Source organism: Tenrec ecaudatus, chromosome 1 (genome assembly GCF_050624435.1).
Source record: "Tenrec ecaudatus isolate mTenEca1 chromosome 1, mTenEca1.hap1, whole genome shotgun sequence".
In the NCBI taxonomy this organism is placed as follows: domain Eukaryota; kingdom Metazoa; phylum Chordata; class Mammalia; order Afrosoricida; family Tenrecidae; genus Tenrec; species Tenrec ecaudatus.
Window position 1 is genome coordinate 135,011,696 of NC_134530.1, and position 13,300 is coordinate 135,024,995.

The following is a 13,300-nucleotide window of genomic DNA, read 5'->3' on the forward strand; positions in this document are numbered from 1 at the left end:
TAAAACCTCTTTAAAGTGTTGAAAAGCCAGCATATTACTTTGAGGACTAATTTCTATCTGATCCAAGCCATGGTATTCTCCATTGTCTAATATACACGTGAAAAGTGGACATTGTAAAGGAAGGCCTAAAAAGAATTGATGCATAAGAATTACAGTGATGGTTAAGAATATTTAAAGAATGGACCATGGACCAAAAGAGCAAAGAAATCTGTCTTGGAAGAAGTAGGATACTCTTTAGAGGCAAGCATGGTGAGCAAGACTTCATCTCACATGCTTTGTACATGTTGCCAGGAGAGACCAGTACCTGAAAAAGGATATCATGCTTGGTAAAGTATCAGTGCAGTGAGAAATAAAAATCTTTGAGAAGATGGATTGACATCAATGGGATCAAACTTAAGAATAATCATGAGGGTGGCACAGGATTGGGCAATATTTTGTTCGATTGTACATGAAATAGCTATGAGTAAGATCCGACTAGATATCACCTAACAACTAAAGGATAACACTATGCCCATGGAGATGATTTGTAATGTTCTTTCTCATAAAATTATGATGATGTCTCTAAAGCGAACCAGGGAACTAGATAACCCACAGATCTATGAATGGGTTTGGAGCTCATACTTCCTTCCTTCCCTAATCGAAGTACAATTAGTTCTTATAACATAGTCTTACTCCATACTCCTATTCATGAAGGTATGGGTACTATAGCAAAGGGTGGTGAAGAAATCCGATGATGCCTGGCTATCAGAAAGAATAGTGTATGGGGTCTTTAAAGACTTGTTTTAAAATATTCAGCAGACTCCAAAGAACAAAAACCATTATTGTGTGATCACCTTCCCACATAAACGCTGAAGACAAATGTGTACCTAAGTAAGTGTGGTAAAGAAGGCTGATGGTGCCCGACTATCGAGAGGTATAGCGTCTGGGGTCTTAAAGGATTGAAAGCAAACAAGTGGCCATCTAGCCCAGAAGCAACAAAGCCCACATGGAAGCAGCACACCAACATGTGTGATTATGAAGGGCCTAGGGGACCAGGTTTCAAGCACCAAAGGTGGGGGGGGGAGGTGGGAGGGGAAAGAGGGAGGAGTCATATAATCGTGAATAAGGGGAGCACGTGATGGGAACCCAATGCCCATCTGTAGACAACTGGTCATACCTTGCAGAGGGGTAGTGGGGAGGAGGCAAGTCACTCAGGGTTCATTGTAGCAATAATGAAACTAACAACCTTCCCCTAGTACTTAAACGCTTCCTCCCCCCAACTATCATGATTCCAATTCGACCTTGCAAACCTGGTTAGACCAGAAGAAGCACAGTGGTGCAGATGGGAACTGGAAACACAGGGAATCCAGGACAGATGAACCCCTCAGGACCAGTGGTTAGAGTGGTGATACTGGGAGGGAAGGGAGAGTAGAAAGGGGGAACCAATCACAGGGATCTACATATAACCTCCTCCCTGGGGGATGGGCAACAGAAAAGTGGGTGAAGGGAGATGCCGGTCAATGTAAGATAAGATAAAAAATAATTTATAAATTATTGAGGATTCATGAGAGAGTAGGGAGCTGGAGGGAGGGAGAGGAGAAAAGGAAAATGAGGAGCTGATTCCAGAAACCCAAATGGAAAGCGAATTTTGAGAATGACAAGGGCAATGAATATATAAGTGTGCTTTACACAATTGATGTATGTATGGATTGTGATAAGAGTTGTATGAGCCCCAATAAAATGATTAAAAAATAAAACAAAAGTCCAATAAAAATAAACAGCCATCTAATTGAAATGTAATATAAATTAATTCTGTGTGAAAAGCACATCAGCCTGTTTGATTCTAGGATTATTAATAATAAAATCCAAATCTGAAGGAGGGAATGATATCAGTGCTTAAGTTTGGGACATCCTGCTTGCAGAAACCTGTTTATGACAGAGGAAGGCCAACATCCATCTACAGGCCCGCACTGAGTCCCCTCTGATTGTAGTGCAGGGATGAGAGTGGCCTTGCTGTTGGTCAGGAAGCAATATAAAGTAAATTATGGCTGATGCCAGTAGGTTAAAATGTAGCATTATTCCTTTGGAGAGATAAGGAAACTGAGCGTCAAGAAAGTTAAAGGAACTTTCTCAAAGGCACTCAGCTGGGAACTAATAGGGTTCAGGCTGAACCTAAGCACCTCTGGCTCCAAAGTGAGATCATGTTCCACTACATAGTTCTGAATATTAGTAAACAAGAGACAAAAGATATAAGAGAGGAAATTTTGTTGGGGAAACAAGAAGTTATTATTAAGAGATATGCCAACAGGCATGTAAGTGGGAGATAAAGCCATCCGTGGCAAGACACTGAAGAAAAAGAGAGAAGGAACAATTGTGTTGAACTTTTGTATGATGTTTAGGGATTGTGTCGACTAGGCAGTTTGGGGTTAGAGTAGGGGCAGAGCTCAACCTATCATCCAGGTAACAACAGCATGATGACAACTGCTTGGGTGTGGCCTTTAGTGTAAGAGAGAGACTGTGCTGAGTTGAATTCTCTTTGAGCCCACACCTTCTGCTGGAGCTGAATCTTGCATCTGGCTCCCCAGTCTCCTGCTGTGCTGCCTGAAGATCCTGGGAGCCATCAGCAGATTACTGCTGGTAGAATCAGGCAGCTCACTTTGATTCACATTACCTCTGCATTCAACAACCTATGGCCCCGCTGTCTCTACCTCATCATCCTGCCTTGTGTTTGTCAGCATCCACGAGGCAGGAGAAATCTGACTTGGACCTGACTGGCTTTACGTATTTCTTTTCTTTAAAAAAAAGCATTTTATTGGAAGCTCGTACAACTGTTTTCACAATCCATACATCCATCCATGTGTCAAGCACATTTGTACATTTGTTGCCATCATCATTCTCAAAACATTTGCTTTCTACTTGAGCCCTTGGTATCAGCTCCTCATTTTTTCCCCTCCCTCTGCATTCCCCCCCCCATGGACCATTGATAATTTAAAATTATTATTATTTTGTCAGATCTTACATTGTCCAACATCTCCCTTCACCCACTTTTCTGTTGTCCATCCCCCCTGGGAGGAGGTTATACGTACATCCTTGTAATCAATTACAAGAGTGTAGTTATTTCTAGAACTCTGTGAATCATTTCTTTATATAAATCTTTTTCTATGTACAGCACATGCAAGAACCCCTGGTATTGCTTCTCTACAGAACCCAGCCTCGCACAGTTAATGGAAAGCAGTGGATGCCATGGGGCAGGGATTTGTAAGAGAATAAAGTCGCTATTACTTCTGAAACCTAAGTTCCCAGACTGCTTTCTCTATGTAGGGTTATAACTCCGTAACACTGGAGTGAGGGAAGCAAGGGTTGGATCTTAACAGGTTTGAGAGAAAGAGGAGCTGGAACAATAACTGGAGCAACTAGGAAGCAGAGTAGAAGTTCCAGAGTTATATATATATATATAGCTTAACCCATTAGATTTGAATTGTAGAATAACTGTGCAGAAGGATTCTTCGGTATAAGCGATATCCCAAATACGGCATCCTACTTCATCTGGCACCGCTTTTACAAAGAGATACGGTAAAACATGCACCAAATATAGTAAAGGTACTTTGAAAAAAAATCGGAATGGAGCCCATTGTCAACCTTCATGCAAATTGGACGTCAGATGTTTACCTCCCAGGGATGAGAAGGCAAGCAGTACCATTGGGCTTATCTCCCAGGGAGCTGTTGTTTTTCTGGTAGTCAGGAAACAGCCTGAGGGTGCATTTTCTAAAGTGACTTGCAGAGTCATTGGAAAGGTCTGTTGGGGTACCAGACTTGCGGACTTGCAACTGGCAGCGAAACACTGGTGATAATTTTGCCTACTTTGTATTATTGCTAAGTAGTGGGTATGTACATTTTATATCTCACGGGTGTGGTCAAGGATGACAATTGCTAAATGCTCCCTTTCAAAGCATGCGGGCTCTTTATGTAAAGCATTGGTTTGATAACTCGGGGCTGACCTCATCCGTGACATTTATGAGAAAATTACATTCCCCTTGTCCCATTCTTTGACAAAGTCGAGGTTTGTCGTGGTGATTTGAGCTTTTGGTTAAGAATCTGCATCTCTTCTTGCTCAAATTCCCACAGGAAGCCATTTGTGCCATATGTTGGTGACTCAGTTTCCTCCTTTGTACAATTGGGTTAATCCTAGTATCTAACCTATCGAGTTGTTGTAAGGGTTAAATGAGCTCATATCTGTGACTCAATCTCGCACACAAATACTAAAGATACATCATAGCCTTAGATTTTATAGGGAGGAAATGAGTGATTTTTCAAAACATTTATTAGTATTTTTTGCCTGCATTTTGCATACCTTATGTAGTCAGGAAATCAGTTTGTCAAGCATTGCTTTGCATACATTTTGAAAACAAATTACAAAACAAATGAAAGCGGAGCCTGCTGCCTTTTCAGGAGCAAGCATGTCGGTGTATTAACTGCTTCCTGACTAAAGATGTTTGAGGTGTGCGGCACAGTGGGCATCCTGTCTTACACTTCAGGAACCCAGCTCTGCCTTTAATTAGCTGGGCGAATTATCAGTCATTTTAGCTGTCCGTGTGACGGCATTTCCTTCGCCAATAAAATAAAGTTAGCTTCAAACAGACCCCAAAACACACTAAACCAAACCCAGAGCCATCCAGGCAACCGGCTCATGCTGTTTTGATCAGGTGCTATTGAATCTCTTCAGGCTCATAGTACTGGTGCACACCAGAACAAAGCACCGGCCAGTCCTGTGCCGTCCTCACAGTGCAGTTAGGCTGAAGCCCATTGTTGCAGCCTTTGTGTCAATCCATCTTGTTGAGGGTCTTCCTGATTTTTGTTGTTGCCTCTCTACCAAGCGTGGTGTCCGTTTCCTTTTCTGATTCATAGTGACCCTTTACAGTGTTCCCACGACTTGTACCACTTCATGGGAACAGATAGAGTGCCTGGTGGGTTTGAACCAGTGTCCTTGGGTTCCCAGTTCAATACCCAACCCACAGAACCATCTTGCTACAAGGGTTTCAAACCCAAACCAAATCTCTGGCTATTTAGTGGATGCCGACTCACAGGAACCCTGTAGGACAAGATAGGGCTGCCCCCCTTTAGATCTCTGAGACTGTAGACCTTTACTGGAACAGGTGGTCTCCTTTCTCCTGCGGAAAGGCTGGTGTGTTTGAGCTGCTGATCTGGTGGCATAGCAGTTATGAGTTGAGTTGCTAGCAGCAAGGTCAGCAGTTCACAACCACCAGTAGCTCCTGGGGATCAATAAAGGGCTTTCTAGTCCCATAAAGAATCACAGTCTCCAAATTCCAGGGGGGCAGTTCTACCCTCTCCTATAGCCGCCATTGACTCCATGGCAGTGAGTTTGGAGTGTTTTTTAATCCACTCTGCCAACAGGTTGGTGTTCAATTAGATAATCTACCACAGTGCCTGATACAATGTGAGTGTGAGAGCCACTTCAACGCCTTTCCCTTTCAACAGCCCATGAAGTAGTGTGTAGGGTGCGTGAATGGGGTTGTGTAGACACACCAATCTGCCTCTGCAAATGACGGAAGCCTTCAATCTCAGAGACACTCATTTGTCCTGGAGTCTGGAGGACCAGCATCACAGCTTTCAAGCAGCACATGTGTGCATACGGTCGTTGAATTGAGGGCGGATACTAGGGTGTTGCTGTGAAGTGGCTGATGAAAGTCCTAAGGCAGCTGTATGTTAACTGTCATTTAGTGTTTTTCGCAAACTCACAAGAACTAAGAAGCCTCCTTTTGAGTCATTCAGGTACTGGGTGTGTCCATCAATGGAAACTTCACAGAGGAGTAAGTTTGAGTAAGTTTGGGGTTCACATCTGCAGGGATGGGTTACCGGGGACTGGGTGGAACCGTTCATGCAGCAGTAGGGCAGTGGCCGAGATGTCTTGCCTTTGACACGCAGGCAAATCAGACCAAGAGCGCCCCTCAGGAACAAGTGCAAACATTAAAGGCTTGGCTGCTTCTAAAGTTGTCCCCTGAATAGAAAGGGGGAGAAGGAAGCTGGCATCCAACTGGGCAGCTGCTGGGATCAGGCAGACCCTTTGGAAATCCCTAAGCCAAGGCAGCCACTGGCTCTTTATCATTCCCCAGGCCCCAGCAGAAGCCCACCTTTTCAAAGGAAGACCTCAGCCCTGGTCCAAATTCCGGATCAAGGTCTGACTTTGAGCCCAGTGCAAAGAGCACTGGCCAATTTCACTGAGCGCCCCCAGAAAGCCACTTTCTGACCCCGCTGACCGCAAGTTTCAGGGCCTCACGGGGCTGCGCTTGCAGGGACTCCTCCCATTCACCCCCTCAGAAGCGATTCCACTTCCCAGCCCTCTGCCCAAGCGCCCGCCAGCGGTTTTCCCCTTTCCTCGAAGAGGTGCCTCCCAGGCACCCGGTGCCAGTCCTGGATCTCTGATCCCTTAAGGATCGCAGGCGCGAGAGACCAAGAAGTGTGCTGCGAGAAGCTAGGTCGCCCCGGGCACCCTAAGCCTTTTCGGGGAGCGCTGGGTGGGTGGGTTTCAAAAGATTCTTCAACAATTCTTCTCTGGTCTGACGCTGGAGAGAGTGCTCTCCCGGTCCCGGGCGCGGACTCGGGCAGGGCGAGGGCAGTGATTTATATATTGCACGCCAGGGGCCACCAGGCCCCGCCTCTTCTCTTTTTTTTTCGCCCTCCTTGCCCCAGATCTTTCCTGGACAGCGAGCTTCTGCCGCCGCGCAGCTCCCGAGGCCCCGGCGCGGGCGGAGGGCGTTGGGGGTGGGCGTAGGGGGCCGGGCATCCCCCTCGCCGGGGCTCGTCCCCCAGAAGCCACGCAGCCTCGGCGGGGCGTTCGGCGGCTTCTGCGGGCGGGCCAGCGCCGGCCGCGGCGAGCGGGGCTGGCGATTGGAGTTCGCGGAGGCGGAGGGAGGGGACCCCGACTCGAGCGAAGTTTGCCAGAGCGCCCCGCCGCCAGTCCGCGCTGCAACATGCCCAGCGCGCGCCGCCAGCGACTGCATCTCGCCTGAGCGAGGTACGCGAGGGTCTCCCTGCGGGTGGGGAGGGTGCGTGAGTGGGGGGGTTCAGAGATGCACTTTTCAGAGGAACAAAACCAAACGAAACTTTGAAACCAGAGCATCCCCAGGCACTGGAAAACAACAGCCAGAAAGAAGAACCCCAAACCAAAAGGAGCCCCCCAACCCTTAGGCATCCCAGAGCTACCGAGGAATCCCAGCCGCTCGCATGGTGCTGGGGGGCGGGGGGGGCGGTTTGTGACTTAGGGACTTAGAAGAAGGGTTACATTCCTGCCACGGAGCTCCGGGATGGCCTAGTGGGAGCTGCGGTTGGTCGCAGGAGCGGGAGGAAGGCCGTTATTTTTGGAAATCCTATAGACAAAAGAATGTGGGGGTGGGGAAAATGGCCTTAAACTTGCACTGCCCGAAAGCAGGACGCCCGAGTCTGCGTCCCGGGGAAATGCGGAACTTCGGCGCGGGATCGGCCCTCGGCTGTCCCCGGGAATGTTTAGGATGGTTCTGGACCGTGAGCCTCACGGTCCTTGCCGCTGGGGCTGGGTTCCCTTGAAACGCCCGAGCGACTTTGCTCCGGAGCCGTGGGGGACGCTTTGGGGGAGCCCCGGGCCGGCTCAGGAGTCCGGCCCTTCCCGGGCGCCATCCGCACGCTGCGCCTTGGCAGTTCCGAGGGAGCAGCGACGGACCGCGGGAGCGCAGGCAAGCCCGAACCAACTGCCCGCGCTCTCTCAGTCGCGCCCCTGCCGGCGGCCCGGAGATGCTCGATCGAGGGCAGTTTTGCACGCCCATGGGGGAGTGGGGGCAGGCAACGCTGCTGCTCCTCCTTTAAGTCACTCTTTGGTGTGTGTGTGTGTGCGCGCGCGCGCGCACGAGGGTGAATGGCACCGGCCCACAGTGACTACATATATGTCCTGTGCCATCCACGACGATTCGGAACTTCTGGGACTTGGTGCCATCGCTTTGTAGGCATGGTTTTCAAAGAGGTCCTTTAAATTCACTCGCACACTTTTGTGGGGGCGGGGGAAGGGGGCGAGAGGCGGTTGCTTCACAGAGGCGCTAAGCTTTCTTTCCTGTTTACCCAAGGCCAGGGCGGGTCAGGCTGCCCACACCTCACTGCGCCCTCGGACCCGGGTGGGGAACAGACCCACACACCTGCTCCTAGAGCGTTATTAATAGAGCGCGAAGAATGACTGACGCTGTCAAGTGAGTTCCTGCAGATCTAGTGTCGTGCATGGCAATTAGGAGGTGGCGCTTGTCTAGTTTAGCGTCTCCGCGCTCAGACTGGCAGCTGAGTCTCTTGCCAGGAGTGACCATGAGCTGGCGGTGGGTGCGTGGCTGAGCCCGTGAACGTTTCCCAGAATCTCCAGGCTGGGAACTGGAGAAGGGGCGGCAGGGAGTGGGAATGGGGGTAGCGTTAGAATGGGATGCACTGTTCCATTTCTTTGGGAGGGAAGTGAACGTGACCGACCACAGGGAGAGTTTCCTGTCTTGTCCACTTGGAGTTTTCCCACGGGGGTACAGTTTTGATTTTTCTCTGCGTCTCTCCCCATTTTTCCCTTTTTGCAAGAAGTGGGCATGTGAGTATTTCTGTTCCTCTCTCTGAGCGCTCTCCAAGTTTCTTAAAAGCCAACCAACAGCAGCAACATTGGAGCTGTGCCTGAGCTCAGTAGAGAGAGGATGATGCCGGTGTGGTGTGGCTCTTTCCCCTGACTTTCTCCTCTTTCTGACTTGTTTAAGGCTGCGGTGTCCGTGTCCGAAGCCCCCTCAAGCCAAGGAAAAGCAACACAAAAAGCCTGGATCTCTCTCCCCAACCACACGGCCTGCCCGTGACGGCTCTCTCGACGTCGCCCTCTAGCGTCCGTCTCGATAAGGGTCACGGGGTTCTTGGGGACGCAGTGGGACGCCATGGGGTCCACCAGCATCCCGCTGGTCAAGGTCCTCCGCAGTTCCGTCTCAGACTATGTCAACTACGACATAATCAAACGGCATTACAACTACACGGGAAAGCTGAATGCCAGCGCGGACAAGGAGAGCGGCATCAAACTGACATCGGTGGTGTTTATCCTCATCTGTTGCTTTATTATCCTGGAGAATATCTTTGTCTTGCTGACGATTTGGAAAACCAAGAAGTTCCACCGCCCTATGTACTATTTTATTGGTAACCTGGCCCTTTCCGACCTGTTGGCAGGGGTGGCCTATGTAGCCAACCTGCTCCTGTCTGGGGCCACCACCTACAAGCTCACCCCCGCGCAGTGGTTTCTGAGGGAAGGGAGCATGTTTGTGGCCCTGTCGGCCTCCGTGTTCAGCTTGCTGGCCATCGCCATCGAGCGCTACATCACCATGCTCAAGATGAAACTGCACAATGGCAGCAACAGCTTCCGCTCCTTCCTGCTCATCAGTGCCTGTTGGGTCATCTCGCTCATCCTGGGGGGCCTGCCCATCATGGGCTGGAACTGCATCGGATTGCTGCCCAGTTGCTCCACCGTGTTGCCCCTCTACCACAAGCACTATATCCTCTTCTGCACCACCGTCTTCACTCTGCTCCTGCTTTCCATCGTCATCCTCTACTGCAGGATCTACTCCTTGGTTAGGACTCGGAGCCGGCGACTGACCTTTCGCAAGAATATTTCCAAGGCCACTCGCAGCTCTGAGAAGTCCCTGGCGCTGCTCAAGACGGTGATTATCGTCCTGAGCGTCTTTATCGCCTGTTGGGCGCCCCTCTTCATCCTGCTCTTGCTTGATGTGGGCTGCAAGGTGAAGAGCTGCTACATCCTCTTCAAGGCCGAGTACTTCCTGGTGTTGGCGGTGCTCAACTCCGGGACCAACCCCATCATTTACACGCTGACCAACAAAGAGATGCGCAGGGCCTTCATCAAAATCATGTCCTGCTGCAAGTGCCCCAGCGGAGACGCTACCGGCAAATTCAAACGACCCATCATCGCTGGCGTGGAGTTCAGCCGCAGTAAGTCTGACAACTCCTCCCACCCACAGAAGGACGATGGGGACAACCCAGAGACCATTATGTCCTCTGGAAATGTCAACTCATCTTCGTAAAACTGAAAGCCACCAGTTCACGGGAGTGCTCCCAGGTGGCCATCACCGCGGTGTTTGGAAAAAATTCCCTGGGCCTCAACTGCTACCAGGGAGGAGCTGCTGCAAGCCAGAGGAAGGGAGGGAGAGGGTCGACAGCCTGGTGGTGCCAGGTATGGGGTAGAGTCAGTTCCTGGGAACAATACACTGGGAAGGGTGGAGATCAGGTCTTGGCCTGAAATGGATTTCCTCCCCCCCTTCCCCTCCCCGGGAGCTTTGATTTTGCACTGAGCCAAAGGTCTAGCATGGTCAGGCTCCTGAAGAGTTCATCTGGCTCCTCCTCAAAGACTGATGTTCTCAAGTGAACGTGTCTCCTTGTCTGGAACTTTGAGTTTTTCACTTTAGTTTAAACCCAAATGAGTGTGTGCACTTCTGCTTCGATAGGAATGCTCCCCATCCCCCTTCACCCCCCTCCTCAGAATCATTGTACTTTATATGTTAACTCTCTGGCATTCATCACAGCCAGGCTGGTGGCGAGGGCCATTTCTTGGCCATCAGTGGCAGGTAGGCTGGGCGGAGTAGGTAGACCCGCTGGAGCTGGGAGTGGTTTGGAGGTCATGAAACAACTTCATTTGCTGAGGCCAAAGTTTCCACGTGAGATGGGTCAGTGTTTTGGAATTTGGTTGAAGTCACTTGGTCTCTGTTTTGTTTTGTTTAAACATTACTTCTTTGCAACGCAATCAATGTGTAATCGTTTCATACTATTGTGGCTGCATCTGTCTAGGGAAGGCCACTTCCCTACATGATAGCTTCAGGATCTCGGCCAGGGTCCTCAGGGTCCTAAAAGAAGCACACAAGCAAAGCATGGCGAAAATCGACTGTGGTGGGAAGCCCAGAGATATTCTTTGATGACTAGACACTTGTCTCTCAAATGCAACATTCTGACTTTGGCACTTTTCTTGATGTTTATTTCAGAGGTCATGTGATGCATTCCAACCAACAGGATGGTTGTATTTTGTTGTGTTAAACATATTTTTGATGAGTTTTGAATGTATTTGTTTCAGCAAAGGTAACTTTATTGGATTTTTCTAACCCCTGTTAACACCATTGAATGCACATCTTTTAAGAAAATACCACCTTTGTGTGCCCCTAAAGCATTACTTAACAGATAGGGAACACCAGGCATATTCTGTTGTTTTTTTGTTTGTTTCAGTACAGCGTACAATAGATAGGTCATTGAAGAGGTGTTATAAATGTTACAAAGAATAAAGATATATTACTGTCTCTTTAGGTATGGTTCTCAGTGCAATTAAACCGAGAAATGTCCTTTTTTTTAATTAAAAAAAATAGTATTTAATAGGTTCCTGACTTTTGTGGAACATTTTGCACATAGCTTTATCAACTTTTAAACATTAATAAACTGATTTTTAAAAAAGATCCCTTTGTGAAGAGCATTCTTAAAAATAATTATTGAAACGTGATGTGGCTTTTGGAATCAAAAATCAAGGAGAAAAATTCGGTTATTCTCAAAAGGGTTTTTACTGTGATAAATCAGAGCATGAAAACAAAACACGGCTTATTTAAAAACCATTCAACTTGCTACCGAAAGAGAAACGTCAAGTAAGTTAACTTTGAAGAGTAATAAAGAATGAGATAGGAACCATCAACCTTTTAAAACCCCACCTTGCCAAATAATATCACTGTTGCAGTTTGAAATTGTTTGCCCTCAAATCAAACTAAATCAGGTACAGTAGTTCTGCTCTGCAGCATGGCATTTAAAGAGAGCTGCTAGACAACAGTATGGCGATGTATCTAACTTCGACTATGAGACTCAGTGGTCCGTGAAGATGCATCAAACAAAAGCTTACCTTCTGAGCCTAGTAGCAACACGCTAAGAAAGTGGGCATTTGGACATGGAAGGTAAGGCAAATCACTTAAATCTTTTTCCAGATTATTGTCATTGGTTCCTCTAGCCTACACGTTGAACAAATAGTGTTTGTACAAAGTCACTGAGGTAGAAGGTTGAAGAATGCAGGATGAGCAGCATAGCCTCTTTTATCGGAAAATCTGAAAGCCCTTGATTGTTACTGTCTGAAAGATTTAATATCGTGAGCCGCTAATTTCTCCAAAATGAGAGTCCTTAATAGGATACTATGAATGGTCAATGCAATACTCGTGAATCCTTACTTTCTCCAAAGTGAGATTTTGAAGGCATCACAATATCACTATAAGAGTCATTTCAATCTTATTTTATTATTGTCTTCATCAGGCATCGAATTGGACGCGTGCGCGTGTGTGTAGCTTTCCAGAGCTATTGTTACTTTCAGAATTGTGCTTTCAAATGTCATGGTACAGGACACAGTTGGCGCATGAAGATAAACTTCACCTAATAGAGTCGATGTCATTTCTGGGCAAGGTTAACTGTGGGAAACAGGAGTGTGTTCACTAAGGAAACTTTAGGTCACAACCTCCAGTTTCCTGAAGGAAATGCCAAAAATGCTCAGAAGACAAAAGACTGGAAACAAACTGGAATGTCTCTATCCATCCGTCTGGTGAGGCGGAAGGAATGATTTCATGTTACACTCACTTCCTAGAGCTTTCGTTACCGAATCAAGCATACTGGGAAAGAATGTCCATTTCTGTGCCTATGGAAGACTTCATATCCTTCAGTGCAGTGGTGACTCACGGCAGATGGGAAAGATAAGTCAGGGGACTGGCCCAGGTGGGGATGCAGGAGCTCATTGGTGACAGGGAAGAGAGCCTCAATTGCCCCTCAATCGAACGTGGTTAGTTGTGCTTTCTTCCAGAAAACTCCAGGCAATCCATTTTATTCCAAAAAAGGTGGACAGCCTGTGGTTTTCCTGAACAGATGTGTGGCAGAGCCCAAGTTCTTGCCAAGAAGCACACGCTAAGGTGAAGGAATGTTTGGCTATGTCCCAACAGGAATATCTGATTTTAATTTAGCATCTTTGGGGAGTTGACAGTGAAAAATATCTTGTTAACTATATGTTTGAATTTTCATAGACATCGAAGGTTTTGGTTAAGAACGTATCTAGTGTTTCTCAAGAGGGATTAAACAGATACCGCTGGTGAAATATGACCTATCCTAGTAAAAAGTACACATCGGCTCTTAAATAATACTCAGGAAAGTTGTAAAATTACATCAAGTAATGCTTTATTCACAACAAAAAGAATAGTGATTGCATTTTTATAGAACATTAAAATAAATATATAAAACAAATGCTTGATTGTTAGTCTTATAA

The 13,300-nt window shown here is 47.6% G+C and overlaps 1 protein-coding gene across 1 annotated transcript; it reads left to right on the forward strand.

Annotated features, from left to right (window-relative positions):
- The first annotated feature begins 8,750 nt into the window (after positions 1–8,750).
- S1PR1 (sphingosine-1-phosphate receptor 1) lies at positions 8,751–11,391 on the forward strand. Its single transcript, XM_075540273.1, has one exon. The coding sequence runs from the start codon at positions 8,913–8,915 to the stop codon at positions 10,059–10,061; it is 1,149 nt and encodes a 382-aa protein (XP_075396388.1). The 5' UTR covers positions 8,751–8,912; the 3' UTR covers positions 10,062–11,391.
- The last annotated feature ends 1,909 nt before the right edge of the window (positions 11,392–13,300 follow it).